At 46.9% G+C, this 12,966-nt stretch overlaps 1 protein-coding gene across 1 annotated transcript; it reads left to right on the forward strand.

Annotated features, from left to right (window-relative positions):
* Positions 1–11,080: 11,080 nt before the first annotated feature.
* On the forward strand, positions 11,081–12,754 carry PZH1 (serine/threonine protein phosphatase Pzh1; the record flags this gene model as incomplete). The annotated part of the gene is made up of 3 exons (XM_053177567.1): positions 11,081–12,466; positions 12,520–12,672; positions 12,725–12,754. The coding sequence occupies 3 exons, from the start codon at positions 11,081–11,083 to the stop codon at positions 12,752–12,754; spliced, it is 1,569 nt and encodes a 522-aa protein (XP_053038460.1).
* Positions 12,755–12,966: the final 212 nt, after the last annotated feature.

Here is a 12,966-nt window from a genome sequence, read left to right on the forward strand (position 1 = left end):
CACCAGGCGGTCGGTCGGCACTGGCAGCCAAGCCATTGCGGACGCGGTCGCGGTCAGTGGGGCCTGCTGCCAGTGCTCCTCCAGCTGTCTCTCTATTCGTACCGCAGCCCGTACCTATGATCTCAGCCTGGTGCGTGCCCTGTCTGCGGAACAATGCCCGCAATCATCGGTGACTGAGGTGAAGGAAAGGAAAGTCAACAGACCTGCCCTACGGTGTGCCCACTTGCTCCCGTCACTGTCCCCTGGCTGGCTGCTGACGGGCTGCAACTCGCCTCCACACAGCTTAGCGGCACGACTCAGCCCCCGGTCCTTCTAGGAACACCCATGACCGTTGGGGGAATCCCTCGCCCGAGCAACGGCGTCGAGCGGCCAATCCACACCTCTACACTGCGCAGACGCTGCTGCTGCTGCTGCTGCTGTTGCTCGTCGTGGCTGCGCGCCTTACGAATACCTGCCGACTGCGGTACGGCGATAGAGTAGAGCTATCCTCCACCTCCCACATGCCGTGCGGGAACACTGTATCACTCGAATCATCATCCATGCTCGAACATGTCCGCAGGGCTTTTTACGTTGTGTCTTGGCTCTTTGCTGGAGGGGCTTTGGAGATGACCGATGCATAACGAAAAAAACACCAACACCAAAAGAGAATCATGGCCGAACACTTGATCCTCACGAATGCCTACATGCGGAATTGAGGATGAGGAGGAGGATCTGGGGTGGTTATCGGAACCGACTTACGGATAGCGTCTGCGAGCGGCGGACAGGGGTCATGGAATCCGTAGGGCAGAAACCGGTGACGCCAGAATACAGAAAAGAGAGAGAGAAAAAAGTACCTTTTGGCTGTGCTGCCTGCGCACGGCTACCTCTTTCTGACACTGGCGTCAAACCTAGCAGAGGCTGATGTGCTGCATTTACGAGCAGGTACCAGCTGCCCTGTGGCATTGCTTCCCGTGATTCCATCGACGTCTTTCCAGAAGTCGGTGTTCTTCATGTAAAGAGGCATCTGCGCTCGTTGTCGTCACCTTGCGGGGCTTGCAGCCTAATAGTTCTGTGGGATCGTGGAGGGAAGACAACCCCTCCAAATTCCAATCTCACATCACATCTGCTCACACCTGCACAGGAGCCTTGTCGATGCTGCCGCGGGTTGATGAGAAACTGCCGGGCCAAGACCAACACCAAGGCCGACCCGACACTGGCTGAGAGGCTGCGAGTGCTAGCGACCGACCCTGCCCATCTCCCCCATCCCAACGGCGGCGAAGTCAAGCAAATTGACATTTCGTGTGCCTGTAAAACCTCAGGGCTAGGCCGCAAGAGGTCATGGTACGCGTCCTGTCTCTCGCGTTTCTCATTCGTCCTTGACGTGTTTGGCCGGTCGGACTCGTGTGTCGTGAGCTCGTGGTTCAGATGAGAACTGGGAAGAAAGTGAATCGTGTTGCCACACTGTGCGCAGTATCGGTACATGAGCTTGCCTCCAGTCTACTGGCCTACTATGGCAGTAACATCTGCTGGGCACAGCAAAGTCCTGTTTCCCATCTTCTCTGCCAGGATTCACCGTCCATCACCAGCCACTGGAAGCCGATCGGTGGTCTGTTGCTCAGTCACCATAAACACCATTGGCACCCTAGGAGACCATCGACATCAAGATTTGCCTTGATCGACAACAGTTCGTTGTCTGACACGTCCAGAGCTGCACGTCGGGCTCCATACGTCCACGCAATTAGAGTGGCCCGGGGTGGTGGTCGTCATCTTGCGGAGGCTCAGCTGTTTGTTTTTTTCTTCTCTCTCTGTGTCGCTGTCCCTTTGCGGCAGCTCACTACTGCATTCACTACTGCAGGTTGGTTGCACCCTCAAAAACCACTTGGCGCCGGGTTTTCAATCGCCCACGTTCCGCCTTTCAGTGTGAAAGGTCAGCCCTCAGCTTCAAGTCAGGTGTGACGACCGGAGATAGGCTCTCACTGCTGACCTGAGCCTGTGAGAGCACGACAAGAGCTGCTGCTGCTCAGCCCCACGGGACCACGTTTGGTAGCAACCGGTTATCGGGTGGTGAGGTAGTAATGCGTGTGGCTGGTCCGTCGGGCTCGCCAGATCGCCCACTCAGGGCAGGCATCCACCCAACACCCACCCGAGGCGGAACCTAACCCAACTCTCTAATTTTAGAAACGACCCGTGGACGCCTTTTTCTTCCTTTGCCCACCCGCAGGGCCACCACCACCAACGCCATTATGATTAAGCTATCCTTGAAAGCCCAGAACACCACTTTCCGCAGCGGCCCCGAGCCGCAATCGCGGTAGCTGTTAAATTGACCGTGTCGTTTTGTTATTTTGCTTGCGCTAGCTATATATAGTAAGTATATAGGTTAACACAGCTACTCTATAGAATCTCTATTAAACTACTATATATCTCGATTTAAGAGTATAACTAGTTTTTAGCTAAAGGTTTAAAACTTTAGGACTTACTTAGTTAAATCCTTACTTTTTAGTTAGCTTAGATTAGCTAGAGTTTTATTAAATTATTAAATAATTTAAAAACTCCTTGGATTTAAGTAATTTAAGGTTTAATAATTAGTTTTTTAGATTTTAATTAAAAAGCTATTATATTATATAATTTTTATTAACTAAAAAAGACTATATTAATATTATTATAGCTACTATTAGCTTTATAATCTTAGTAGTAATAGCTATATCTATTTGAATAGCTATATTAATAATAGTAATTATAATAATAGTAGTATTAAAAAGATAAGCTATTATGATAATAGTAATAATTTTAGCTAGAAAAATAGAGATTACTATTATGATATAATAAATATTTATTAATACTAAAAATCCTCTACTTATTAAGTTAGTAATATTACTTCTTATTTTTATAACCTCAAGCTATTATTAATAATTAAAGATTTAATAGCTAGTAAAAGCTTTAATAGAAGTAGTAAAAGTAATTATAATATTATATAACTTAGTAATTTTATTTATAGTTTATTATTATTCATGATATATACCTCTATCATTATTTATATTTATTTAATTTAGTATTAATATTATTAAAGCTTATAATAAAAGTACTATTAAGGTATATATTTATAAAGCTTTGAAAGCTTCTTATTATTTCTATATAGAAAGTATATATTGTATATTAATTAAGTTAATAGTAGAAGCTTTACTATTAAAGAATTTACTAGTTTAATGAATATAGTAAAAATAATATATATTATAAAGGATAATATTAAGGTTAAGCTTAAAAGTAAGCTATTAAATCCTAATTAATTTAAGCTAGAAAACTTAATAAAAAGTTAATAACTAATAGACTTAAGTATTTATATTTTCTTAATTAAGGTATTGATAATTATTAATACTTTCTAGTTATAGGACCTTATTATTACTAAGTCATAATTATTTAAAGAGGGCGTAGTAATAGAATAAATTTTACTACTTTATAAATATATTAATATAGATTAGGAAGCTATACTACTATAAGAAAGCTTCTTTTACTATATTAAACTAGAAGTATAAAAGATCAAGAACTTTAAATAATGTATATAAAATAAAACTATTAATAATTTTATACCTTTCTTTAACAAAGTATTTTGTATATATTTTATTACTAAAGTAAGTTTTATAATACTTTTATTCTTTAATAACTATCTTAAAGATCTTAAAATATACAATATAGGGGTTAATAAAGTAGTAAGTAAGATAGGATTTTAATTTATAGTAGATACCCTTGATAAGTAATATTATTTTATAGCTATAGTTTTAAAAGTAGTAGATTAAATAGATAATAAACTTTTTAAAATATAAGATATATATAACTTTAAAATATAAAATAATAGCTATAAAAGTTAGTATAATTTATATATTTAGAGATTATATATATCTTTTTAATTATAAAATTACTACTTAAAGTGTTTCTAAGTTTTTTTATATATTTTATATATTAATAAGTAGATATAAGTATATTATGCTTTAATAAGGCTATTAAGATCATAGTTATACTTTTCCTTAGTAAAGAGATTATGAAGTTAAAAATTATACCCTCTATATATATAGCTTCTTTATAAATAATATATATAGCGTTTTAATAACATTAGGTATAAATTAAAGCCTCTTTAATAATAATAATATGATTAAATATAATAATAGCTTTTTTATACTTTTAAGTACTTATAAGCTTTTTTATTTTTTCTTTATATTAAGGTTAATGTTTTTAAGTATATATTATATATAAAGCTATTGTTTTAAATAGGGAAAAATATCCTTAGTAGTATATTTTAATCTAACGTTAAAATTAATAATAATAATATTTAGATTAAAGATATAGTTCTTAATAAATAACTTATATAACTATAAAAGTATTTATTAGAAAAAATTAGTAGTTTTAGCTAAAATAAAGCAAAAAGTAATATTAAATATAGTAATAATAATAATAAGGTTTATAATCTAAAAGAGTAGTATCTAGACGTAATTAACTTATTATTTATTAGTAAGAGTTAAAATAATAATAAACTAAAGTAGTAATAAAAGTAGATAAGTAGTAAAAATAATATATTACTTACTTTATAGGTATTATTTATTATTAATAACTTTAGATTTCTCTTTAGTATATCTAAATAGGGTTTATATATTTTAAAAAATACTATTAATTTTAACATTATTATTATATTAAACTATATAATAAGCTATATTATCTCTTTTAGTTAGTATATTTAAAAAACAAAGCTAAGTTAATATTAATAGGCTATATATATCTTTATAGAAGTAGTATTAATAGTTATAAATATCTTATAAGCTAACTTTATAGCTTTTCTATTATAGAAGTCTAGTTATTATATATAACGTTAAATTATTAATAGTAAAAAGCTTTTTAATATATTTATATAGGGTTTTTTAGTAGCTTTCTAGCGGTTTTAATAATAAACTTAACTTTATTAATAATAAGTTTTTAAAAAGTAAAAACTATATTAAGCTAGTTTTAAATAATAGAATTTTAGTTATAATACTTAAAGTTATTAATAACTTTTTATATTTATATCTCTATAATAATAATGCATTAAATCTTCTTTTTAAAGTAGTAATTATACTACTTAATATATATTTTCTACTTTATTATAGTTAATATATATTTACTAGTACAATTATAGTACATATTGTATTAGTTATTACTATTATTTACTCCTTTTAATATAATATAATACTTTTAGAGTAGTATTCAATATAAATATATAGCTAGTACTTTTTAAAAATAGAGGCTTAGATCTAAGCGTTAAATATTATAAGTATCTTAAAAAAATATAAAATATATACGAAAGTTAATAATTTAATATATCTAGAAAATAATTAATATAATAGAAACCTCTAGTAAGCTTAATTTCACTTTTAAATAGAGGTATACGCGTTAATAGGGTTTTTTTAAAGCTAAGTTAATAGAGTTAATAATAGGACGTTATAGCTTAAGAGGGTAGTACTTAGAGGGGTGGATTAACTGTAGCGGCGGTAGCGCGGCTTCCTAGCTAGGCTAGCGCGGGCAAAATAACAAAACGACACGGTCAATTTAACAGCTACCGCAATCGTAAGGCTCAACTCCAAAGATGGGGCCAACCCGAGGGGCCGTCAATTGATTAAGGTTGCCGACATGCCCAAACTGGCCATCTTGGAATCCTCGCCATTGGCTGGGAAGCCCACAGACGACAGACGACGCCATCACCGCCACAACAGACGAGCTCAAAGTCCACGTCAGGCCCCGGACCCGGATCCGGACCCGTGAGCTAATTCACCATCTGCCGTCCAGCCTCGGAGGCAGGTCACCCTGACGGGTAACGCGACCCAGCAGCTTATCGGTCTTCGGAGAGTGGCACCTATTGTTCTCTCTTCCCGTTCGCGCGCGCAGGGTTCCAACCTCAAGACGGGGGCGATGACTGTCGACACAGACGAGCCGATTTTCAGGGTCCTGGCATGTCGGCAGGCTCTTCCCGCAGTGGCTTGACTTGACAGCTTCCCCCACGAGTTACGCAACTTGCATCTCGGCCGCGAACGCCATCGTGGCTCGGTGACCCAAGTTTGCTGTCACAATCGGCATCGTGGAGCTGACTGGCCAAACTCACTTTTGGCTCGTGGATGTGTGGAGAGATGGACCAGGGTCTGGTAGCTTCGAGATGCCCTCTGGTTCGTCGCAACGGAGCCTGCCCAGACGTCTTCGAGAAAACACGAAGAAAAAGTTTCCGTCAGCGGGCCCTGTGAGCCTTTTCGAATATCTTGGCGAGGCTATTTCGGCAGCCGCGCTATTTGCGTTCTATAGCCTACGAACCCCTCGTCTTTATTCATCTCATGGGTGTTTTGCTTCCTTCCACTTTTGGCAGTTCTCAGGTGACTGAGTGAGGCGTCAAGCTTGGCTGCAACTCTGGTTTCTACCCAGCGAAAGCGACAGCCCACCTGCCACGGAGATGAATGTTTCCTGGGGGCCAAAAGCATCAAACAATTCACAGAGCCCCGTCCCACTCACCTCACGCCGCGACTGCAAGAGCCTCGACTGAAAAAAGTCAACCTGGGTTGAGACTCAAAATCCGTTTCAGCGGACACGGCGAAATGAGATTCGAAGGAGACCCCTCGTCGACAGACAGGCAAGGGAGGCCTGTAATAGGCCGCCCCGAATGTAGCGCTGCCATTCTGTGCCGGCCCTCATCCCATTGCTCAAGCACTTAGAAGAGACAGGCTGAGCCGAGTCGCCGGCGGGGCTTAGATCAATGCCCCCGATGCGGCGAAGCCGGGTGGACGCGCGGTAGACGGCAACCGCATTACAAAATGTGTGCCCATCCGCAAAGTCCAATCGTCGCTCTCGCGCGCCGACTAGTGGCGTGGTCCTCGGAACACCGACTTCTGAGCGTGATGGGGCCGAACCCGAAAGGCGACGTGTGTCGGTCTTAGCCAGGAGGGGATCCCCCTTGAGACCGAGTAAGAGGGCAACTCGTCCTGGCTCAGGCTGTATGTGTGCGCCGGACTGCATCTCAATACGCACTTGTGGCCCCCGACAGCTGCAGTTGCAATCCATCGTCGCTGATACATGGTGCGCCGCCGGCCACTCCCGTTGACTGATTTGAGCAACGTGGGCATCATAGGAAGTATAAACCCCCACCTTTTGGAGATTGAGGCCCTCGATGGTTGCACGGCAGCCAGTTACAGCACGTGCTCGTGTGGACGCGGGGACAACGCACTGCACACGAGGAATGTGAGAACGTTGGGAATGCGCACGCCGCAAGAGCGGTCGGTGTCTGGGTCTGCATGCCTAACGTGGAAAGGCGAACAAGAAGTCTGCTACAGACGCCACGACGGTTGAAAACAGGCGGCGTTGCGGGGTTGTCGCGACCGGTCTTATCGTCGTCTGGCGTCGTCTCTGGTTAAACGGGGATTGGCGAGGATCTCGTTCAGAGACGTCGGACGAGAGTTGACGCGTCTATGTGGAACTGGAGACTGGAGACCTCGACATCCGATGCCGATTCCGAATATTCGTGCCACTGAGATTCATCCCGCTCACACTTGCTCACCAGATTCATAGCAACTCAGTGCTGTGTGGCGGCCATGTTTGTGGCCGTGGCGTGTGGGGCGGCCAGTGCACCTCGTACCGCTGTACCGGACCCAGCTGGAGCTGGAGACGAGAGATCGAAAACACCGAGTGAGAGAGGCAACTGGCGGTTTGAGTACGGACTTAAGTGGTAATAGGCGGCCCTTCATAAGCTGCATACTAGACATCCATACACAAGCGTGTATGAGCTTTCGGTGTGTTTGATCTGGCGGATCTCTCGGAGCATCTCATGCCAGCAGAGGTTTAAACATGATTATCAAACCCCGGGCTGAACACTAGGCCATCGCAGGATTGTAGCGGGATGCGGGAGAAGGGGAAGCACTGGATGTTGCCAGCCGTTCCTCGCCTGCATCTGCACTGACGGAGAGGCAGTAGGTTTTCCCCTCCTCCCCTCTCCTCCCCATCCTTCCATCTCCTCCTCGCCGTCTCGTCTTGTTCCTCCCCTCCCCTCTCCGCCCGGCTGCCACACACCCACACACATACCTCTAACTCAAAGACACCATCACAGCTGGGAAGACCCAGCGAACCCCATGTGTGCAATGCCATCGGTGGCCACGAGTCGACAGTGTCGAACCTGCGTGAGCTTACAAGTTGGAGGCCGGCGGTTTTCCAGGAGCGGACAGGCGGCGCTAAAAACCGGTGACGAGAACTACTCGACGCCAAGTGTCGTCACTGGGGTTTTCTCGAATCCATATTTGACCCAGTGGGTGGTGGAGGAGGATGAGGGGATTGGTGGCAAGCGCAAGAACGCGTGTAATTATGTATTGTGACAGCAATAAAACAGAGAAAAATACTTCCAACACGTCTTGTGTCTCTGCGGGCAGCAAATCGGCTCAGTTGCAAAACCATGCGGCAGGCCATGTCCAGGCCCAGACCCTACGTTGAGGCACCTCACCTTCACTACGGCGGAGTCTGTCTGTAGAGCCCACGCTCTTCCCGACCGAGTTGACGTCCTAATTGGCACCTGGCTAGTCCTGTTATGTGTTCGTAGTGACTCCCAAAGCAGCACGAACTGCATCAATCACCATTGCGCTGCATGTCGGAGTGGGCATGGAATGGTCCAATCCGCTTGCATAGCTTCGCGGTGCACCTGGTCGAGTTGCACTGCATCCACCCGTTCCCGTCTGGTTTCCCTTATTTCCCATTGGGCGCAGGGCAACATTGGCCCAAGGGTGCTTCAAAGGCCTGGACCAGGTGAGCACGAGGATTGAACGTGACAGGAGCCAGCTTGGCCGACAACCACCTACAACGAACGGCTGCAGGACGACACATTATGCTGCTGTTGCGGCGGCAGCGTAAAGAATGGCTGTTCAGTGTGCCCCTTTCCCACATAACTGTACGCAGACGCTGTGGATTGGGCACGCGAGAGAGAAAAGGGAGGAAAACGACTTGGAGCTCCTTCTTACACGCCATGTGCTTATTCGCAAGTCCCTGATCTACAGCTACTACGTTGGTCCGGTGTTCCGCTTACGTCCATCTTTTGTCTCCGTCGCAACCTTGTTTGCTCTGGCGTTCACATCCACCGCATCCACATTCGACATTCCACATCCACCTCGTCCAACATCGACACAGGGGTCAAGCGCCCGAAGCATCTTCCAAGCACCTCTGAACTTTATCTACATTATCCACGATCTCTGGACTGGTTGTCAACGCATAAAACCGACGGACGACAGCCAGCCGTTAGGGCTTCCATGTCTTCCAAATAAGCACCAGAGCTGTAATAGCATTTCGACTCGACCACTTTATATCCCACCTCCTCCCTTGTCGTCGGTAAGGAAGAGCCCTACTGGCCCCCCAGCAAGCAAGGCCGTCGAGTTGCAGCCCAAGCAATACAAGGCAAGGCAAGGCCGAGCAGCCAGCCAAGACTGGGTCGCCGGCTCAACGACGAGGAAGCAAGAGCCGAAGACGACCAGGGCAGACGATAATTACATAGCACACCAGACACAAGACAAGACAAGACAAGACAACCCAACTCCCAAGCACGCACCGAAAACAACAAGCCTGGTCAGGTCAGCCCAGGACAGTGGACCAGGACGGGTTTCAGGCGGCGTCAACAGGGAAAACAGCGACAGGAAAATAGCGAGACAGTCGCAGCACGGCTCCTCCTTGAGACCTTGGGACCACGACCCAAGACCCAGGTGCTCCAACTCCATCTTTGGATCCTTGGCGACGGGAAGCCAAGGCAGGCCAGTGACACTGGAGCGTGTAAGGTAGGTCTGTACATACGTAGGCATGTAGGTAGACAGGTAGCGTGTGTACGTAGCCCAGGCCAGAGAGAGCCAGTGCAGCCGCCGCCAACCACCACCTTGGGACAGACACTACACCGGTCGACCGCTCTCGCCTGCCTGAGGTGGGTTGAATGAATTCCATTGGGTTGAATTTGGGTCGGGGGATTGACTGCACTTCCTCTTTGCAGAATCTGATCGGCCAACTTAACTTTCTCACCACCATCTTCCGCCACGCACCTACCTACTTTGCGTACGGATACCTACCTTACACCTAACACACACTCTGGACCTACAGTACTGCACCGGGACCTACGCACCACACACACACGTCGGGTCGACCTTTATCCCAAACCACAAATCCAATCCTCAGCGCCTCGACCAACTCTACTTTCCCCCGTCTGAATTGCCTTTTCGCAGCACATACACCGCCGCACGACTGCCAACCACCGACCACCAACTCGCTCTCCGCCGGTCAATACTCTCCGCAGCTCTCTGCCCTGCGCTGCTCTACTCTGCTCTGCTCGCTTGCCTGCCTCACGTTACCTCCTCTCCATTCGTCGTCCCCCCGCATTCCATTGAACTTGCGTCTGCATCCGCAACCTGCATCCTACCTGACCCGCAAAGGTATCGACTTACGAGATAGTCTCCTTTCCATCGAGGTACGAATCCGAACCTAAACTCCACTGGCTTATCCCGTGCCTTTCGCCTGAGCACCCGCCGCCCGCTGCATTCATCCCTCCTCACCAACGGCAACTCGGCCCTTTCGCCTTATCTCCCGTCCATGCGATCCGAACGAGGCTGACTCTTGAATTCTCTGCACCACAGTCCTTGACGAATACCTCAATAGCTTCATTCCATCCTCGCCGCCGTTTCGTACCCATCTCCTCTCGCTTATCCCCAGAAAACTCCCGCCCGCCGCGAGCCGCGTCGACGTCACCCGCCCGCTTCTTCGCTTACAGACCAACCGACACATCCTCAGCAATCGATCAAAGGCCGTCGCCTTAACGCGCCCAAAACGGACAACTCAAGTGGACGCCGCTCTCCCTCCTGCATCCGCTTCCTGTCCATCCTCGGTCGTTTATTCCATCCTCCCTAAGACTGTCATTGCAACGCAGCATCGCCTTTCATTCCATTCAGAGCCCCCTGCCAGACCACGGGTGTAGCGGCGAGACGAGCAGGCTAGCCATACATCAGACGAAGACGAGGCCAGCCCACGCTCGCACCCGATCGACAACAGCTTCGACCGCCGTTCCCTCCATCGCGGCCAACATAGCTACATCATGGGAAACCAGCCATCCAAGGAAGGCGGCCATGCTTCTGGCAAGGGTGCCGGCGGTGAGCGCACTGCCGAGGATCTCAAGTCATACCCTTCGTTTGGCAGATCCGATACCAAGGATTCATCCCGCTCCTTCAAGGCCTTGCGATCCAAAATCCCCGGTTCCAGCAACAAGACTGACAGCCCGAGGAACTCTGTGATTGCTTCTCCCGCTGACGAAAAGGCCGACGCTTCTTCGGTCAAGTCGGGTAAGTCCCGAGGCCGCAATGACTCCGCCACTTCTCCCACGTCGCCATCAGGCGACATCGAATCCCCGCTTGACGACTCCCAGCCGCCCCCGTCTCCAACCCAGTCTAGCACTATCAAGAGCGGGCATCACGACGTGAGCGCTGCTCAGGCATCCGGCGAGGTCGACCATGTATCTGACCAACCGCCTTGTGCCGGAGGCAGCCTCAACACACACATGCAGCAGCCCGGCAAGTCCATCTTGGCTAAGGGCGGTGACGGTGCCGCCACCCCTGTTGCCAAAACCTCGTCGACAAACTCTGGCGATAGGCACGAGGGCGGCGTGGCCATGAGCGACATCAAGGACATTGATCTCGACGACTTTATCAAGCGACTTCTCGACGCAGGTTACGCCGGCAAGGTTACCAAGAGCGTGTGCCTCAAGAACGCCGAGATCGTTGCCATCTGCCAGCGCGCCCGCGAGGTTTTCCTCTCCCAGCCTGCCCTTTTGGAACTCGACGCACCGGTCAAGATTGTCGGCGATGTTCATGGCCAGTACACGGATCTGATTCGCATGTTCGAAATGTGCGGCTTCCCTCCTTCGTCCAACTACCTTTTCCTAGGCGACTATGTCGACCGCGGCAAGCAATCCCTCGAGACGATTCTCCTCCTTCTCTGCTACAAGCTCAAGTTCCCCGAGAACTTCTTCCTCCTCCGAGGCAACCACGAGTGCGCCAACGTCACCAGAGTCTACGGGTTTTACGATGAGTGCAAGCGTCGATGCAACGTTAAGATCTGGAAGACATTCATCGACTGTTTCAACACGCTGCCCATCGCTGCCATTGTTGCGGGCAAGATTTTCTGCGTACATGGTGGTCTTTCGCCTGCTCTGAGCCACATGGACGATATTCGCAACATTGCTCGACCCACCGATGTACCCGACTACGGACTTTTGAACGATCTCTTGTGGTCCGATCCGGCCGATATGGAACAAGACTGGGAGGCCAACGAACGAGGTGTCAGCTACTGCTTCGGCAAAAAGGTCATTCTTGACTTCCTTGCAACGCACGATTTCGACTTGATTTGCAGAGCTCATATGGTGGTTGAGGACGGGTACGAATTCTTCAATGATAGGGTCCTTGTTACAGTTTTCAGTGCTCCCAACGTAAGTTTGCCGGCTTCAGATCAGCTTTGACTACATGCTAATGCCAGAAATAGTACTGCGGCGAATTCGACAACTGGGGCGCCGTGATGTCTGTCTCTAACGAGTTGCTCTGCAGCTTCGAGCTGCTCAAGCCGCTTGACTCCAGCGCGCTGAAGAGCCACATCAAGAAGGGCAGGAACAAGAGACAGAGCATGCTCAACAGTCCGGTATGTTGGAGAAAGATCCAAGTTGGTACAACAGAAACTGACTATTCTACAGCCTGCGCACGTCGAGCCGCGAAGCGTTTGATGAGCTAGCGTGAAGGGGAGAAGGACAGCGTTTATTCCATCATAAGTTGGATCATGTTGAATCAAAAGTAACGGGCAACCGGGCAAAGACTCAAACCAGAAATATTACGGCGGCATGTGCCGCTCCGGCGACATCTCGAACATCCTCGGCAGGTGGAACTCCCCGAAGGAAATAGACGCCAACCCGAGTCCGGAGAGACGAATGACGCCTAC

This window comes from Colletotrichum chrysophilum (genome assembly GCF_026319265.1).
Source record: "Colletotrichum chrysophilum strain AFK26 chromosome Unknown scaffold_29, whole genome shotgun sequence".
In the NCBI taxonomy this organism is placed as follows: domain Eukaryota; kingdom Fungi; phylum Ascomycota; class Sordariomycetes; order Glomerellales; family Glomerellaceae; genus Colletotrichum; species Colletotrichum chrysophilum.